This window comes from Nipponia nippon, unplaced genomic scaffold (assembly GCF_047370975.1).
Source record: "Nipponia nippon isolate SJK-2023a ecotype South Korea unplaced genomic scaffold, ASM4737097v1 scaffold_6, whole genome shotgun sequence".
NCBI lineage: Eukaryota > Metazoa > Chordata > Aves > Pelecaniformes > Threskiornithidae > Nipponia > Nipponia nippon.
Genome location: NW_028262380.1, coordinates 47990947 through 48005771, shown reverse-complemented (window position 1 = coordinate 48005771; position 14825 = coordinate 47990947). Strand labels below are relative to the sequence as shown.

General features: G+C 43.2%; 1 protein-coding gene across 1 annotated transcript; it reads left to right on the top strand.

Annotated features, from left to right (window-relative positions):
- The first annotated feature begins 5914 nt into the window (after positions 1–5914).
- Positions 5915–11709, top strand: NPY2R (neuropeptide Y receptor Y2). The gene is made up of 2 exons (XM_087736745.1): positions 5915–6034; positions 9105–11709. Exon 2 carries the CDS (start codon positions 9141–9143, stop codon positions 10296–10298), a length of 1158 nt encoding a protein of 385 aa, XP_087592871.1. The 5' UTR covers positions 5915–6034; positions 9105–9140; the 3' UTR covers positions 10299–11709.
- Positions 11710–14825: the final 3116 nt, after the last annotated feature.

Below are 14825 nucleotides of genomic sequence, written 5' to 3'. Positions count from 1 at the left end.
TTCTCAAGGACAAAAAATGCTTAGAAATGAAATCCATGAATTTAATGCCATGTATTGCTACCAAATGGCATTATTTCTTGAAATGCCACATAGAGGTACAGAATGACTCTGGATGAAGCCAATGAGTGGTTTAGCACAGCTTGCAAATTCTGTGTAAATGTGAAAAAATGAACTGAAATAATCTGCTGAAAACTTATGAGAATTCACTTTCAACAACATGTGGGAAGGATACTCACTTGGCTCTTAGTGATCGTGCCACTGTCCTATGAACTGCAAGTGAAAAAAACATTTTTTAACGTCAGATGACATGGTTCCATAAATTACTGGAAATTGTTTTTAATTGCATCTTATATTTATGCTCACAATGAACATGATGTGTTTTACATGGCATTACATATCAGACAGCATTGTGTTGTACACTATGAGAAAGGCTGACTTCATTCATGGATGCCATTATTCAACAAAATAATTTAATTTCCAATAGGTTATCCTATCCATATTGATTCTTCCAAGCATCTCTTCAGGACCTAGATGCCAACCATACCAACAATCATCTGCATCTCATTGTAGGCTGGCTCACAAAGGGTCAAAAGGTGACACATTTCCTTGAGCTTAAGAGCAACCTGAGAAAGTTCCTTTCTCATGAAAAGAGTATCAAATTGTAACCAAAAAAAATCATATGGATATTTTTGAAAAATAAGCTCACTAAAATGTATTTCTGAGTAATGCATAGTCAGCTGCATGCTCTGTGTACTCTCTACAAGGAGAAGAGAATGTATGTAAAATTTATGATCCATTTTCTACATTCTAAGAAATGTAACTTGGAGAGGGGGAATACATACAAGACAAAGGCTTCCATCTTTCCAGCTTAGTTCTGTTTGTCCCAAAGACAATTCATTCAACACTTCCACGGATTTCATCAGCATGTCAAAAACTGAACTTGAAGACCATCCAATTAAGTTTTAAGTGAACACACTTAACTTTTCAAAATTGTTACAAGAATAATTTTTAGGCAAAGCAAAGGGTGAGTGGCATTGCTGCTTGTAACAGCCGAGGATTTCCAGAATTAGCAATAACTGACGTACAAGCAAGCATACACCAAGTAGATATAGTTGACTCACTTTTGGAAACTATTTAGAGATATATTGCTTTCCCAGATACCAGAAACTGAGGACCGAAGAGTGTATGATATTCAAACTCTAAGCTATATGTGAGAATCTATTTTCTATTATGAAGGCTCTAAAAATAAACAGACTATGCTTGCCTTGGGAACATCTAAAAACTCTTTAGAAATGGCAACAACTGGTTTCAATACCTTAATGAAGCGTCACCTTCCACATTACATTTTAGAGTTTACAGAAACCTCTGTGTTTGAAGAGAAGTGGAATTATGAAAAAACAGGATTTCATGAGTTTAAAGAAAAATTGTCTAAAGTGTGAGCAACAAAAAATACAGCAAAATGGTTTATTCCTTGTATTTTTAAATCCAGTTAAATGTTTGGTCAGCCTCTTTGAATTCCAGATGATAGAAAGTAGATCTTAATAAAGGTTGAGTAGTTCTGGGTGACGTTTAGTAATGAAAAGACCATAGAAAACCTATGAAGAAATGACAATTTCTATTTTCTCTGAAGAGAAAGGATAGCATGTTGGTAAAGAGAATGATTGAGATGGAAAAATGTATACTGAGAATATAAAGAAATACCAAGAATTTACTTATTGCATAAACAGTGACCTTAAAGAAAAATAATGTGACTGGTTACTTAAAGACTGTATCATAGTTATGTAAACACAAACAGCCGTATTGGTGTTAAAGGGGCAACTTTAAATCTGTCATTTCTTGGGTGCGCTACTTGACTTTACAGTTTTAACTTTCTTTGAATGACAAAAGTGTACAGCAATGCGCTCGATGCTTTGAGAAGACCATGTTTGAAACACAGTGCTCAGCTCTGCAGCCTTGTCTTATGTGGAAAGGGTGCCGAACTCAGTCACAGTGTGCGAGCAAGCAGGCAATTGAATTGAGCCTTTGGTGGTATTAGTTTTTGAACTACAGGCAGTAAACTCATTGTTAAACCGGCACTGGCTGTGAAGTACCGCTGTTAGCAACTTGAAGTTGGTACTTACACGTATCTACCAATTTCTCACATTCCCCTCTGGCTTGTATTTATCCACTTAGTCATCCAAGGCAGACTGATTACACTTGTTTATGCATACAGCTACTTCTTATTACTGCATTTGAAAAAGACACATAGGTAAAATTCAACCTGTGAGACTGAATCTAAAGCAAAAGGGAATGAGAACAAATGACAGTTCATGAATTTATTCCAAAATGTTCACAGGTCTATATAAGAAGAAGCTTCATTCTTTAGCTACTTAAACACTTTTGCTCTGGCCTTTTAAGCAAGAAAAATGTTTGTCCTGTATAATTTTATGCTATATGATCTCCGTGTTGGCACCATATAAAGGATTCAAGACAGATACTCTCTTTCAAGGTCACGTTTTCAGGTATTATTGTTTTTCTTTTCGTTTTATTTTTAAGGGATTGTCCGTGTTACGTAGAACACTCCGTTCCCTAAAACCTGACTCACTCCAGGAAAATCTGCATGATTAGGGACTGGCAGAGTTTGGCTCAAGTGAGCAGCATGCAGCACAGCACTGCTTTTAAAGGTCAGTGCTCAAGGGGCAGTGGTTTCTTTTAAATTCACTCCTTACAGTAAATGAAATAAGGAGAACATTGTCTGGGGACAGGGGATGGGAGAGCTGCTGCCTCTTCTGTCTTGCTGATATTCATCAAGCCTTATTTGCCGCTCCGGCAAGTCTCATGTTGGACAATTCATGGACAGACTGGCAACTCTTTCCTAGTTCTAGGATTGAAACAAAAGCCGTTACTGCTTCAAGTCTGGGTACTACATGCAGACCTTTCTTTTGCTCCTGAGAATTGGTAACCTTCTGAGGAGCTGGCAGAAATGCTTATTATTCCCTCTGAAAAAACTTTATGTTGGACGGAATGTGACAAGACAATTTTCTAACAGTAAAGAGAGTTAAACAGATACTGCCAGAGATAAGCTATGTATATCAAATTTCTTACACCCTGCCATACCTCCGTAAGTGTGAGTTACAGCAGAAACAACATATGTCCAACAGATATTTTTTTCAAGCTGTTAAGCTAGACTATCTGTATTTCACCTTAGTACATACACATATTCACAGAAAAAGCTCATTTATAGGCTTGCCTTAAATAGGAAGCTGGGATTTAAAGTTCACGTAGCTCATTTATTTAGTGCAAGCCAACTTACACAGCCTAACTTACAGCCTAAATCAAGACATAGCAAGAGTGTAGCCAACAGGTTGAGAAGTGACTATTCCTCTCTATTCACCAGTTGTGAAACCACATCTGGAGTTCTGGGTCCAGTTTGAGACTTCCAGTGCTAGAAAGACATTGACAGATTGGAGTGTGTCTGACAAAGGACCGCGAAGATGATTGGGGCTGGACCAGATAACATTCAAAGCGGGGCTGAGGGAACTGAGTTTGTTGAGCCTTAAAGAAGCCAAGGCTAAAGGGAATTCTAACTACTGTCCACAACTGCCAGGAGGAGCACGGGGCTAGGACAAGAGGCATTTGGTATAAGCTGGAACATGGGAAACTCTGACTTGATACAAGGAAATTTTGTCGTACTGTGAGAGTTGTCAAATCCTGGGATGGGCTGCCCAGTGAGGGCAGTATCTCTCACTTTCGAGATACTCAAAACTCTCCTGGAGACATAGCCTGGGGCAACCTGCTGCACCTGTACCTGCTTTGAGCATGAGGTTGGACAAGAAGACCTCTGGAAATTCCATCCAACATATATGGTTCTGTGACTCAATGACTCATGGCTTGTCATGGTTTATGGATGGAAATTTAAGTGCACACAAAGAAAAGTATCCACAGTTGCTTTGGAGGTGGTCATCCAGCAGCACATTTCATATTGAACAGCCCATTTGCTACTTGACTCTTTCTGCCCTTGAGGTTAGTGTTTTCAAGGTTTTGGTTCAAGGTTGTGTTTACGAGGCCCTGAAATTCGACTCGTTTATGAACAATAAAAACTCCTGTTGTTTATTGCAAATGCATTTCCATTAACCATTTCAGTTGTGCCTGAACACAGAATCATCTTGTAACAGGAAATAACACCTTCCCTCCCTTGCGTGGGAAGCCAACCCTCACTGGCTTAACAGCTTCTAGGAACTTGCACGTCTTCTTGACTTTCTCCAGGAGTTTGGGAGTAAAAGTAAGGAACAGCCTTTCCTGAGCTATGGGATCCTGAGCTGGACAGATTGTAAAGATTTGTAGCATTTCACTACACTCTCCAAGACATTAGGAGCAGCAAAATATATGTCAAGCTAGAAAGAGTGTGCGGAGTAGAGCACAATAGTAACACCCCCGAGATAACTGAAACACCACTGTTGACTATTTGTAAGAGAAGGAAAGGGAATAACTGCAGGCTGCTACAGCCGTATATTATACAAGCACTTTAATTACTACAGCTCATGGCATGCATTTATATCTGCTGGTAGACCAAAAAATAAATCCTACAATTAAGTTGACTTGGGAAATGAAATAAACGGGGGTAGGAGAATTGAAACTCCTGGCTCTTATTTAATCATCAAAGAAATCTATTTTGCAACAAGCTAGGAGCATTCCATTAACAGTCTCAGAAGTGCTGAAGGACTAAGAGCAAGGCCCTTCGTGAAGAGATAACCTGAATTAGTAAATAACTAAGGGGGTTCTCAAGACATGTTTTGAATTTCAAAAACAACTGTAAATCGCTGAAGTTACTCCTTGATACTCCATTTATATTCTGCCCTCTGATAAGAGCATAATATTGAGCTATAACCAAAGCAAGGAACATTACCTTTGACAAAGGAAAAGCTCTTGTTCAGAGACTCCTTTGGAAGAAAAGGAGGACAGAAGAGGAAAGATAAGGTTGCCGATCCTTGAAACTACCTGAAATATTAATGCAAATTTACCTAAGTGACAGAAAGTAAAGGAGCATTCCTGTTCTGGATAGCAGCTTCTGCAAGGTTTGGGATGGGAATTGTCCAAGCATCAGTGCTGTAGCCAGAGAGTAAGCAAAGTCTCCCGGTTCCTGTTCTTGGGAGCAACAACTTGGGCTGAAGCACCGTTCAGTGAATCAGGCCCTCCAACGATGCACTGAGAAGACACTCCCTTGAACCTCAGGAGTTATGCCTGGGAGCGAGGCATCAGGCACACAACAAAATACTAAGTAGAACCTACTGATGCATTTAACGAAGCTAGACCCTACCAGAAGGGCAGCAATGCTGGCTGGAGCTAGTCCTCAGCTGAGCTGGCTGGCAAAAGAGCTTTTTTGAAAGGTTGCTGAATTTAGAACTAAATAAATACAGCAGCTGCAGTCTTTACCTTCGCAGCCTTGTAAATAAATATGCGATCTTTCATTTTGCTCTTGACAGAATATGTAAATGCTTTATTCATCCTTCCACCTGCTCTGGCAACATCCACATCTTCTTATGAGGAACAGTAAATCTGTGCAAGCTGGGGTGCTTGTAACAAGGATTTCAGCAGTTGTTTGAAGCAGAGGCATCCCCTTTATACTGCTCCAGAAGGCAGTCTGGGGACTGGGAAAACTAGGCAGCAGGCTCAGGAGCGAGGCGCCTACAGCAGCTCGGGACCTGCCCCAGTCCCCCTTCCTCCAGCCCCGCCTTGTTCACGCCGGCAGCGCTGGGGCTGGTGCCTCCTCAGCGAGACGCGGCCGGCACACCACGACAGCGCTGCCCGGAGCCCCCTTCCCCGCGCCCGGAGCCCAGCGGGCGGAGCCGCGTCCCGCCCGCCCGCGGCTGCGGCTGCCGCTGCGGCGCCGGCCCCGCCGCCCGGGGAAGGGCTCGGGCGGGGCCGGGCCGCCCCCTCCCGCCCAGTCCCGCCCCCCCGGCATGCGGGGGCCGCCGCCGCCGGCGCCTCCAAACTTTCGACGGAGCGCACCGCGCCGCGCCGCTGCCCCATCGCCGGGGAGGAGAGGGCCGCCGCGGTGAGTGTGCGAGGGGAGGGCGGCGGCGGCGGGGGGCCGGGCCGGGCCGGGGGAGGCGGGAGCAACCGCCCCTCTGCGGGGCGAGGGGGCTCCGCTCCCCGCCCTGCCCTGCCCTGCCCTGCCCTGGAGAGCGGCTGCTGTGGCAATAGCCGGCGGTGGCCACGCTCGCCTCCCCGGGGCGGGAGGGAGGTGAAAATGGGAAGCGGGGGACGGAGGAGCGCGGCCGGCGTGGGGTACGGGCGGGCTCCCCGCAGCGGCCAGGGAGGGGTGGCGTCCCCCGGGCAGGGGGCCGGGGGAGCGGGAGGGCAGCGGCGGCACCCCAGAGGCACGCTTGCCCCCACCTTCCCCTCAAGCACCCCCAAACCCTTCCCCAGCGCAGGCACTGCGGTCCTGATGGAAATGCTGCTTGCGAATGTAATCACGTATTTCATTCTTTTTGCTTACTTGCTCTCAGTACCGATGTAAATCCTCTATGGGCCTTCCTCTGCCAAAAGTTAGATGCAATTTGATGCCCACCCCTGAGGATCTGACTGCTTGGGGGAAAAAAAAAAATTGGAAAAAAACCCCAGTGCTGTGCAGTATGCAAGGTGTGCAAGTAAATGCCATCATCAGATGGAGAGTTTGTACCACAGAAGAGCAGAAAGGGTCCTGTCAAACACTACCTGAGGCAGTGCCACCTCAGTTTTCCCCCATACTCTGACAGCAGCTGATTCTTTGCCCACTTAACTGTCCCACCGACAATGTCAAATTTGACCAATTTATTTCATCGCTTGCTGACATGCCAGCTCATCTCTGCTTGAAACCCTGGTCATCCCTCCTCCCTCCCTCCCTCCCTCAGCTTTGTCTTATTGACAAGACCAAAATGCCTTTCATCAGCCCAAGCAGGGCAGTAACAAATACAATAAAAGTGGCAGAACAAAAGAAAGCTTTGCTAAAAAAAGGGGTTGGAAGTAGGAATCAATAGAAAGTCAGGGATTAGAGAAACAGGTGAAAGTATTTTTGGGAACAAAGGGATGCTACATTTTTTGGCTGAGCTACATCCTCCTCCTTGGATTCATGGCAAAGAAAGGAAATTTTGCCTTCCCTCTCACCCTTTTACTACAATGTGTAAATATGACCTGCTCTTATTTTGCTCTGAAAAAATTATGACATTTTGGAGCACCTGACAGTCCTGAGACCTCACCAAATCTCTACTCTAATAATATATGCAAGCATAATTCTTTGGTGTAGGTTGAACGAAAAAGCTCAGCAGAGTTCTGAACTTCTGCGTAGCCTTGGCTGTGCCAGTTGTGGTGGATATCTTACATTTTTAACCTGGTGGACTGAAGGTGTATTGATGAAGAATCCCTTCCTGCCACCCATGCTTAGGCTAGTAGTTGATAACTGATTATACTACTAAAAACTGCAGGGTAAGCTTGTACGAACAGCTGGCACATCTCAGCTACCTATCTCACAGTGTTTCACGTTTCAGGCTTACACTATTAATTGTACAGTAAATGTAGACTAAATAGTATAGCATAATTCTGACCCATTTAGTTGGGGAAAAAATGCCTTTCAGTTCATGCAGTCGATCTGTTGCTTTCGCAAAAGGGACTTGCACTGAGAAATTCTTTGGGATATTGTGGGATGCAAGCAAACACAAAGGACTCGGTCACCTGCTAGCAGACAACTCTTGTTTCTCATTTAGGAAATCACACCTAAGGATATCACTGGTAGGTGTTAATGGTGACGGAGGTAGGGATGAAAACCTACAATGAAGTGGGTCTGATTTAAAAAAAAAATAAAGATAATTTTAAAAAGCACCATTGAAACCAAAGGCATGAATAGCTAGACTGTCTTTAGGCAGACCTGAATTTGAGATGGATTAAGCTATGTAGCACCTGATGGCAAGAAAGTGACATTTCTTCTCTACTTTTGCTTTCCTTAGGGAATGTATGAATGGGAAAGTAGAGTTAGTAACTCAGGTTTGGCTTTCCCCTCAGTGGCAAACAGTGGTGTTTTCTCGGTGAGCCCACTGGGCACTGGGAATTTCTTAGTTAGTATTTTCCCAGGTCAAGCCGAGGAGTCCCCAGGTGCACAGCGCTCGCTCAGCATGCCACCCATCGTCTGGGCAGTCTGCATGGGGACATGCACGTTTTACATAGGACTGAAGTCCAAGCCAGCAATTAACTGCAAAACATCCATATATCCATACGTGCCTACTGAAGTCTTAGGGCAGCATAGAATTTGACTCAGCCTATGTAGGGAAGGCAACAAAATGTGATCTTGATGCCAATGGTGAAATTCTTTCTGACGTCAGCAGGGGAATGGTGTGCTCTTCTCTATGACTGCAGTCAGAAATGAATCCCTGATTGGCAGCCTCCAAGGAGCTGTGTTTTCTTAAACATTACACAGAAAAGAAATATTATGTATAACGGAGTTTTACTTGCTTCTTAATTTCAGCATGAATAGGTTACACAGTCATTTCAGAGAAATGCTATTATTTCAGTTCTGTTAGAGTGGTATTTTTGCTTGCCTTGTGGCACAAACATTCCTAAAAGAAAGTTTCTTAAAGAAAGACCTCAGTAATTAGTTCTCTGGTATTAAGGAGGGACATAAACCTATAAGAATTTAGTAACTATTTAAAGGAAACACCTTCCATTAAGGAAAAGCTGGAAGATAGTTATGCTAATAACAGTCTGGATGGTGCCGTTCCATGTAGAATTCCCATAGGTATTAATGGAAGTTTTGTGCTAAATCAGCAGTAGTTTTAGGTAGTGGATTGTAAAAAAGGATATGCTACCCAGCAGGATCTTAATCCCTCTGCATTTACTTAGGCAAACTTTGTCTTTGAAATGCTTTTGAAATCTGTCCCAATTTTCAGCAGGAGTCATGCCTGAATAATATTACAGGATCGGGCTTCAAATGTAAGGGCAACAGAATTTAAATACATTAAGATAGATCTTCTCTTAATCCTGAGATGTAGAACGTTAGTTAGAGGAGGAAAGATCTGTAGCTTTAGCTCATTACTTCTTGTCTTAGCCACCGCAGGCTGATTTCTCCACGTGTTCTTGTACTGTTTTGTTTTCAGGGACAGCTCTGTTGCTTAGACCAGGCTGCTGCAAGGATGGGGCCCCTGGAAGCAGCAGGCGAAGAAAACCAGACAGATGAAACGAAAGCGGAGCTGTTCACCAAGCTGTACTTGCCGAGATACACCACACCGCTCAACGAATTAGCTCTGGACCCTAAACCAGAACTGAAGGACAGCACAACACTAGTTGAAGTGCAGATAATCCTCATCTTTGCCTACTGCTCCATCATTCTGCTGGGGGTGATTGGAAACTCCCTGGTGATCCACGTGATCATCAAGTTCAAAAGCATGCGCACAGTGACTAACTTCTTCATTGCCAACCTGGCTGTGGCTGACCTGCTGGTGAATACATTGTGCCTGCCCTTCACTTTGGTTTACACACTGTTGGGCGAATGGAAACTGGGCCCAGTCTTGTGCCACCTGGTGCCTTATGCCCAGGCTCTTGCTGTGCACGTCTCTACTGTTACTTTGACTGTGATTGCTTTGGATCGGCACCGCTGCATCGTCTACCACTTGGAAAGCAAAATCTCTAAGCGGATCAGCTTCCTGATTATAGGAGTGGCTTGGGCAGTCAGTGCCCTGTTGGCAAGTCCTCTGGCCATCTTCCGTGAGTACTCGCTGATTGAGATCATTCCCGACTTCAAGATTGTGGTCTGCTCTGAGAAGTGGCCAGGAGAGGGGCAACTCAACTATGGCACCATCTACAGCATCTCCATGCTCCTGATCCAGTACGTGCTGCCTCTGGCGGTCATCTCCTATGCCTACGCCCGTATTTGGACCAAGCTCAAGAACCACGTTAGTCCTGGGGTGGGCAATGACCACTACCACCACCGGCGGCGGAAAACCACCAAGATGCTGGTGTGTGTGGTTGTGGTGTTTGCCGTCAGCTGGCTGCCATTTCACACCTTCCAGCTAGTCAGTGACATTGACAGTCAGGTATTAGACCTGAAAGAGTACAAACTGATCTACACAGTGTTTCATGTCATTGCCATGTGCTCAACGTTTGCTAACCCCCTTCTCTATGGCTGGATGAATAACAACTACAGGACGGCCTTCCTCACGGCCTTCCAGTGTGAACAGCGGCTGGACTCCATCCACCCTGAAGTATCAGCAGCTTTCAAAGCCAGGAAGAAACTAGAAGCAAAGAGGATTCAGTTCCCTGGAGACTCTTTCACACAACCTACCAATGTCTAAGATGTCTGACTTTAAAGAAGAAATGAATATGTTGTGGACAAAGGAATAAATCCATTTTGACACATGCATTTTTAATGCATAGTTTTATTGATAAATGCTGAAAGAAAAGTATCAGGGAAGTCAAGGCAGGTGGTATGATTTGAGGGGAGTCGATTGGCATCAAGAGTATCTAACTATACAACTGTAAAGAAATAAAAAGGAGAGACTTCTGTTTATGGCTGTCTCTAACATGGTAGGAGACGCTCCCATCCCTCCCATCTCTTTGACAAGTCTAAATGGCAAAGGCAGAGTTTGCCGGTTTTGCTATAGGAAGGCAGACGGCTGATTTGTAGCACAGGAATGTTGATGGTGGTAGCAGGTAATTTTTATATTGGATATGGAGATCAGGTAGAGGAGAAGTCTGACAGGAGCATGAAGCCTGTCTGGGGAAAATGGGCTGTGCTGGTTAAAGCTCAAACTTTTCAAACCCCTTCTCTCCCACAGGCATCTTTTGCAAAGATAAAGGAATTAAGAAGAGAAATATGTTACTGTTTTTTGACTTGTACTTCAGTACAAGTACTGAAGTACTTCAAACCAGAACATTTGAAATGGATTAGGGGAAAAAAAGGAAAAAGAAAGGAAAAAAAAAAACAACAAACCCACCCGAACAACAGATTCAATGTGAAGAAAGGTCAAGTTTCTACATAAAGTGGAATGTGGGTCTTAGTCAATCAAATGGGGTAAAAAGTCATTCCTTAAGAACGAGCTGTGGTTATGCTGGCGAGAAATTCGCAAGCCTGTGACCTGATCAGTCATTCCCTGCAGGTCCCTACCTTTCATTCTGCCCTGGGAACAGCTCACAAACACAGTGCTTTAAAGCGGCATTTGAGGGCAGGGGATGCAGGCTCAGCTCTTCTGTGAGCACTTCCTAAACTGCCAATATTTTAATTTTCAGGACCTGCTTAAATGTCTAACATGTTATTAACTCCACAGGCTTTGAATTGTTGCTGCTTTCTCCCTGGATAATAAAACAGCAGATAATTTTGATCCTCTGGAAAGGCTGCTAGATGGTAATGTGCTTTTCCTTATTGTGGTTTTATGTCACACACTCATCTCGTCTTGGAGCTTTTTCCATCTTTAGCCTTTGTAAAAATTAAGAACAAATGAATGACTGTAACCTAATAACAGTATGCTAGGTTTATGTGATAACTTATCAGTTATTCTGCATGCTGTAGTTAATAGTTAAATTCCTTTTTTTGCTCAGGTATAAAATTTTAATCTGTTTACTGTGTTGTACACAGCAATGTTCAACTCTTCTGTCTCTTTGTTTAGCCTCTTTGAACTCATTAAAGAGACGAAGAAAATTTGAATCCATGTTTATTCCAAGCTGCCCTGTTGCTTATCTAGAATAAAAATAAGTGTGATACTTTCACTTGGAGTCTCTTTCCACAGCTACATTTCAGCTGCCTCATTTTTTTCTCTCCATTTTTCATTGTTCCTAAATTCATTGTGTTCTCTCTTACAAATTAAAAACCAACAAAACTCCAGTACTGAAGTGTTAGCAACGTAATGAATGGTATCAGATCTTTATCAAGTGGAGAAATTCATCTTTGTGTATGCAGTATTTGGCACCATCCTTTAAATATCCATGAAATCAGTTGGACTTGGATTTTCATGAACAGAGATGGGAGGTCTAGAGAATTAGCTAGTGTTTACTCAAGCAGGAAAAAGTATCCATCATTCTTAAACAGTTTTACAAAAATAGATTAATTCTCAACCATGTTGAGAACATGATATTGTCCATAAGTTATTTCTGTCTGAGTATTAATAATATCCAAAATGTAAGCTCAAAACTGTTACGGGTGAGGAAGGATTACAGAAGTGTGCAATTATTATGGACATCAATCATATGTATCAGTTACAGTTGACTCTGAACCCTTCATCAAAAGTATTATTGCCACAAATAGCCTCCTTTATTTAAAAATCAAATGTTTTAAAAGTTCTGTTTCAACTCTTTTAAGCCTGTTAGTGTGTGGTATATAGACAGTTTTGAAGTAACCATGACAGTGTGTGCTAAAGCTACAGTTGCCAGGCCAGTTCTTTGTAATTTTAAGTCTGCTTTACGTCATCGTGTATAAAAGTGATTAATTACAAATTATCTTTCAGTCTGTTTCATGGTATCTTTCTTTTACTGCTTCCTGAGCTTTCTCTGCAGCTGTTGTGTTGAGCCAAAGTTGGTGCGCTAATTTATTGCATTGCTTTCCTCTCTGCTGTGTGGAGCTGGTGCCTGGGTCAGTGCCTGCTTTAGGGTTGCAGACCTCCACACAGCGTCCCACTGCATGGTACGGATTTTCCTATGGGTGCTTGAAGATGGGATGTGGAAGAGCCAGCACACCCAGCCTGCCATATAGCTTAGTCACTCCTCAGGATTTGGCTCCTGCACAAACACAGCTACGCACTTCAGTACCCCGTCACGTTGTAGGAAAATTAGGCATTTTCTCACCAAAAGCAATGTGGTAGCAACATCCCTCAGAGCTGCCCCAGATCCCAGCTGTCAGAAGGATGTGGAAAGCCAGGGTTTGTCCCCATTTCCCCCTAGGAGAAAGTGAACCTATAAGCAGGCTCTAACCACCAGACTGAGGACTCTGCAGGGGAGCCTCTGCTGTGCCTGAAATAGGAACTGGAATCCAGGTCTCCCCATTCAGCTGTTAGTGCTTTAATTAGTTTTTGTAAAAGCAGTATATTCTTTTCCTGTTGAATAGGTACAAGTTTTATACAAAGCCAAAGAATACCAGCAGCAACTCTCATTTCAGAATTTGCAAGTAGGCGGTGGGGCACCCAAAATGAAATATCATTGCTGATTCAGGGCAAGAATTTGAACAAATGTGCCTCAGTTATCAGAAGAGTGACCTAGCCAGCACGCTGCGGCCTCTCCTGAGATACCAACATATGTCTTTTTAGAGCTGTTCTATTGTATATGAAATAATTACACTTTTAATATAATGATTTTATGGACAGGTGGTTATGACCTTTGCGTGGTGCTTGGGTTCTAGGCCAATGATATCAAAACCAATATAGACAGAATTTAAGTTAGCCCCCCCATGGTCGTCACGAGTACTTCTACGATGAAGATGCTATGCTGTGGGCAGGAGGAGAGCAATGAAAGTAGCACCATGCTAATCTTTGGGTGGATCTTCCTTTGGGCTCTCATTTGGGGTTGGCTTATCTACCCGCCACATGGATCCCATCAGATGTAATCTAGGATCCTAGCTGCTCAGCACTTGCTTAGTTCTGAGCCTCACTGGAAGAACATGTTTTGATGCCTTGCAAATTTTACTGGCAGAAATGTGTCTCCAGGCTTAGGCAGCAGCAGAGTACTGAACGCTACATACTTAGATAAGTACAGATGCACCCGTGCTTTCTCCCAGCGCTGGCTGGGCGCAAGCCAGCTCAAGCCTGGCAGCAGAAGAGCTGCACTCGTGCGCTCTCCTGAGGCTTTCATGCTTTGCCTTGGAGGAGGATATAGCAGCTTGGGACTAGCACTTGCAGGCACAGCACCATGCTGCTTCTGGATGAGTGTTAAAAGTCACGTTGCCTGTTCAGGGCTACAGCCATTGGACCACAAGTGGAGAAGGAGATATAATCCTGAGTAAGTTTGCCAGGGTCTTATGGGAGGCTAGTGAGGCTGGGTTTTTGGTAAGTGGGGACAGTGCTGAACCCTCTCACCTAGCCTTATGAATGGTCTTCACTGAGAACTGTGATCTCTGCGTAGAGCTGCAGACTATGACAGAGCAGAAAGTATATCATTGTGAATCTGAGAAAAAAATAGATTTGAGGGCAGAAGCAATTAAAATAGAGGGACTGAGCCTGGACAACAAATGGGTTTAGTATACATATCTATTTATATATAACTCATACGGCAGACCTGTGCAAAAGCTGGTAGGGTTAAGTTTGTTGGAAATAATTGCCTGTTGCCCCACGGTTGGTATAACCATGTCTTGTATAAAATGTGTAATGGACATACACACATTGCCAAAATATTAGTAACTAAAGTTAGATAACACTAAGAAATTAGTGGAAAAACTGGAAAATATTATCTGCGTTTTATCTGTCAGACCACAAACGAACCACTGAATTCACAGATTAGTATAATCCATTTCCTTGCTTCATAGTTTCTAAACTCCCCGAGGGATTTTTCTTATATTAATCCAAATAATGACCTTAAGGGATGAATTTTGTCTTTGGATCCCTGAGTTATTTACCTGGTACCATCATTATAAATGCCACTCCACAATAAGGGAGCTACTTTGTGCCAAATTACAGGCTCTTTGCCCTAAGAAGCTAGGAGATGTATGTAAATCTATGCAAGGTTAGTGTTGCTGAAGAGCCATGGTTTTAATACTGCAGTATAAATGCTTATTTAGGCAATCGATACTGATTTTCATATCTCATCTTAATGTAAAAACCATTAAATTAGATGTTATTTTAAAAGAAAATTAATACAAAGGTAGTGAGGAAATCTGAAGCTACTAAAACTGGAGAAGTAAG

Excerpts from the sequence above, each read along its gene's own strand:
- NPY2R (XM_087736745.1), top strand. The coding sequence starts at position 9,141 with ATGGGGCCCCTGGAAGCAGCAGGCGAAGAAAACCAGACAGATGAAACG.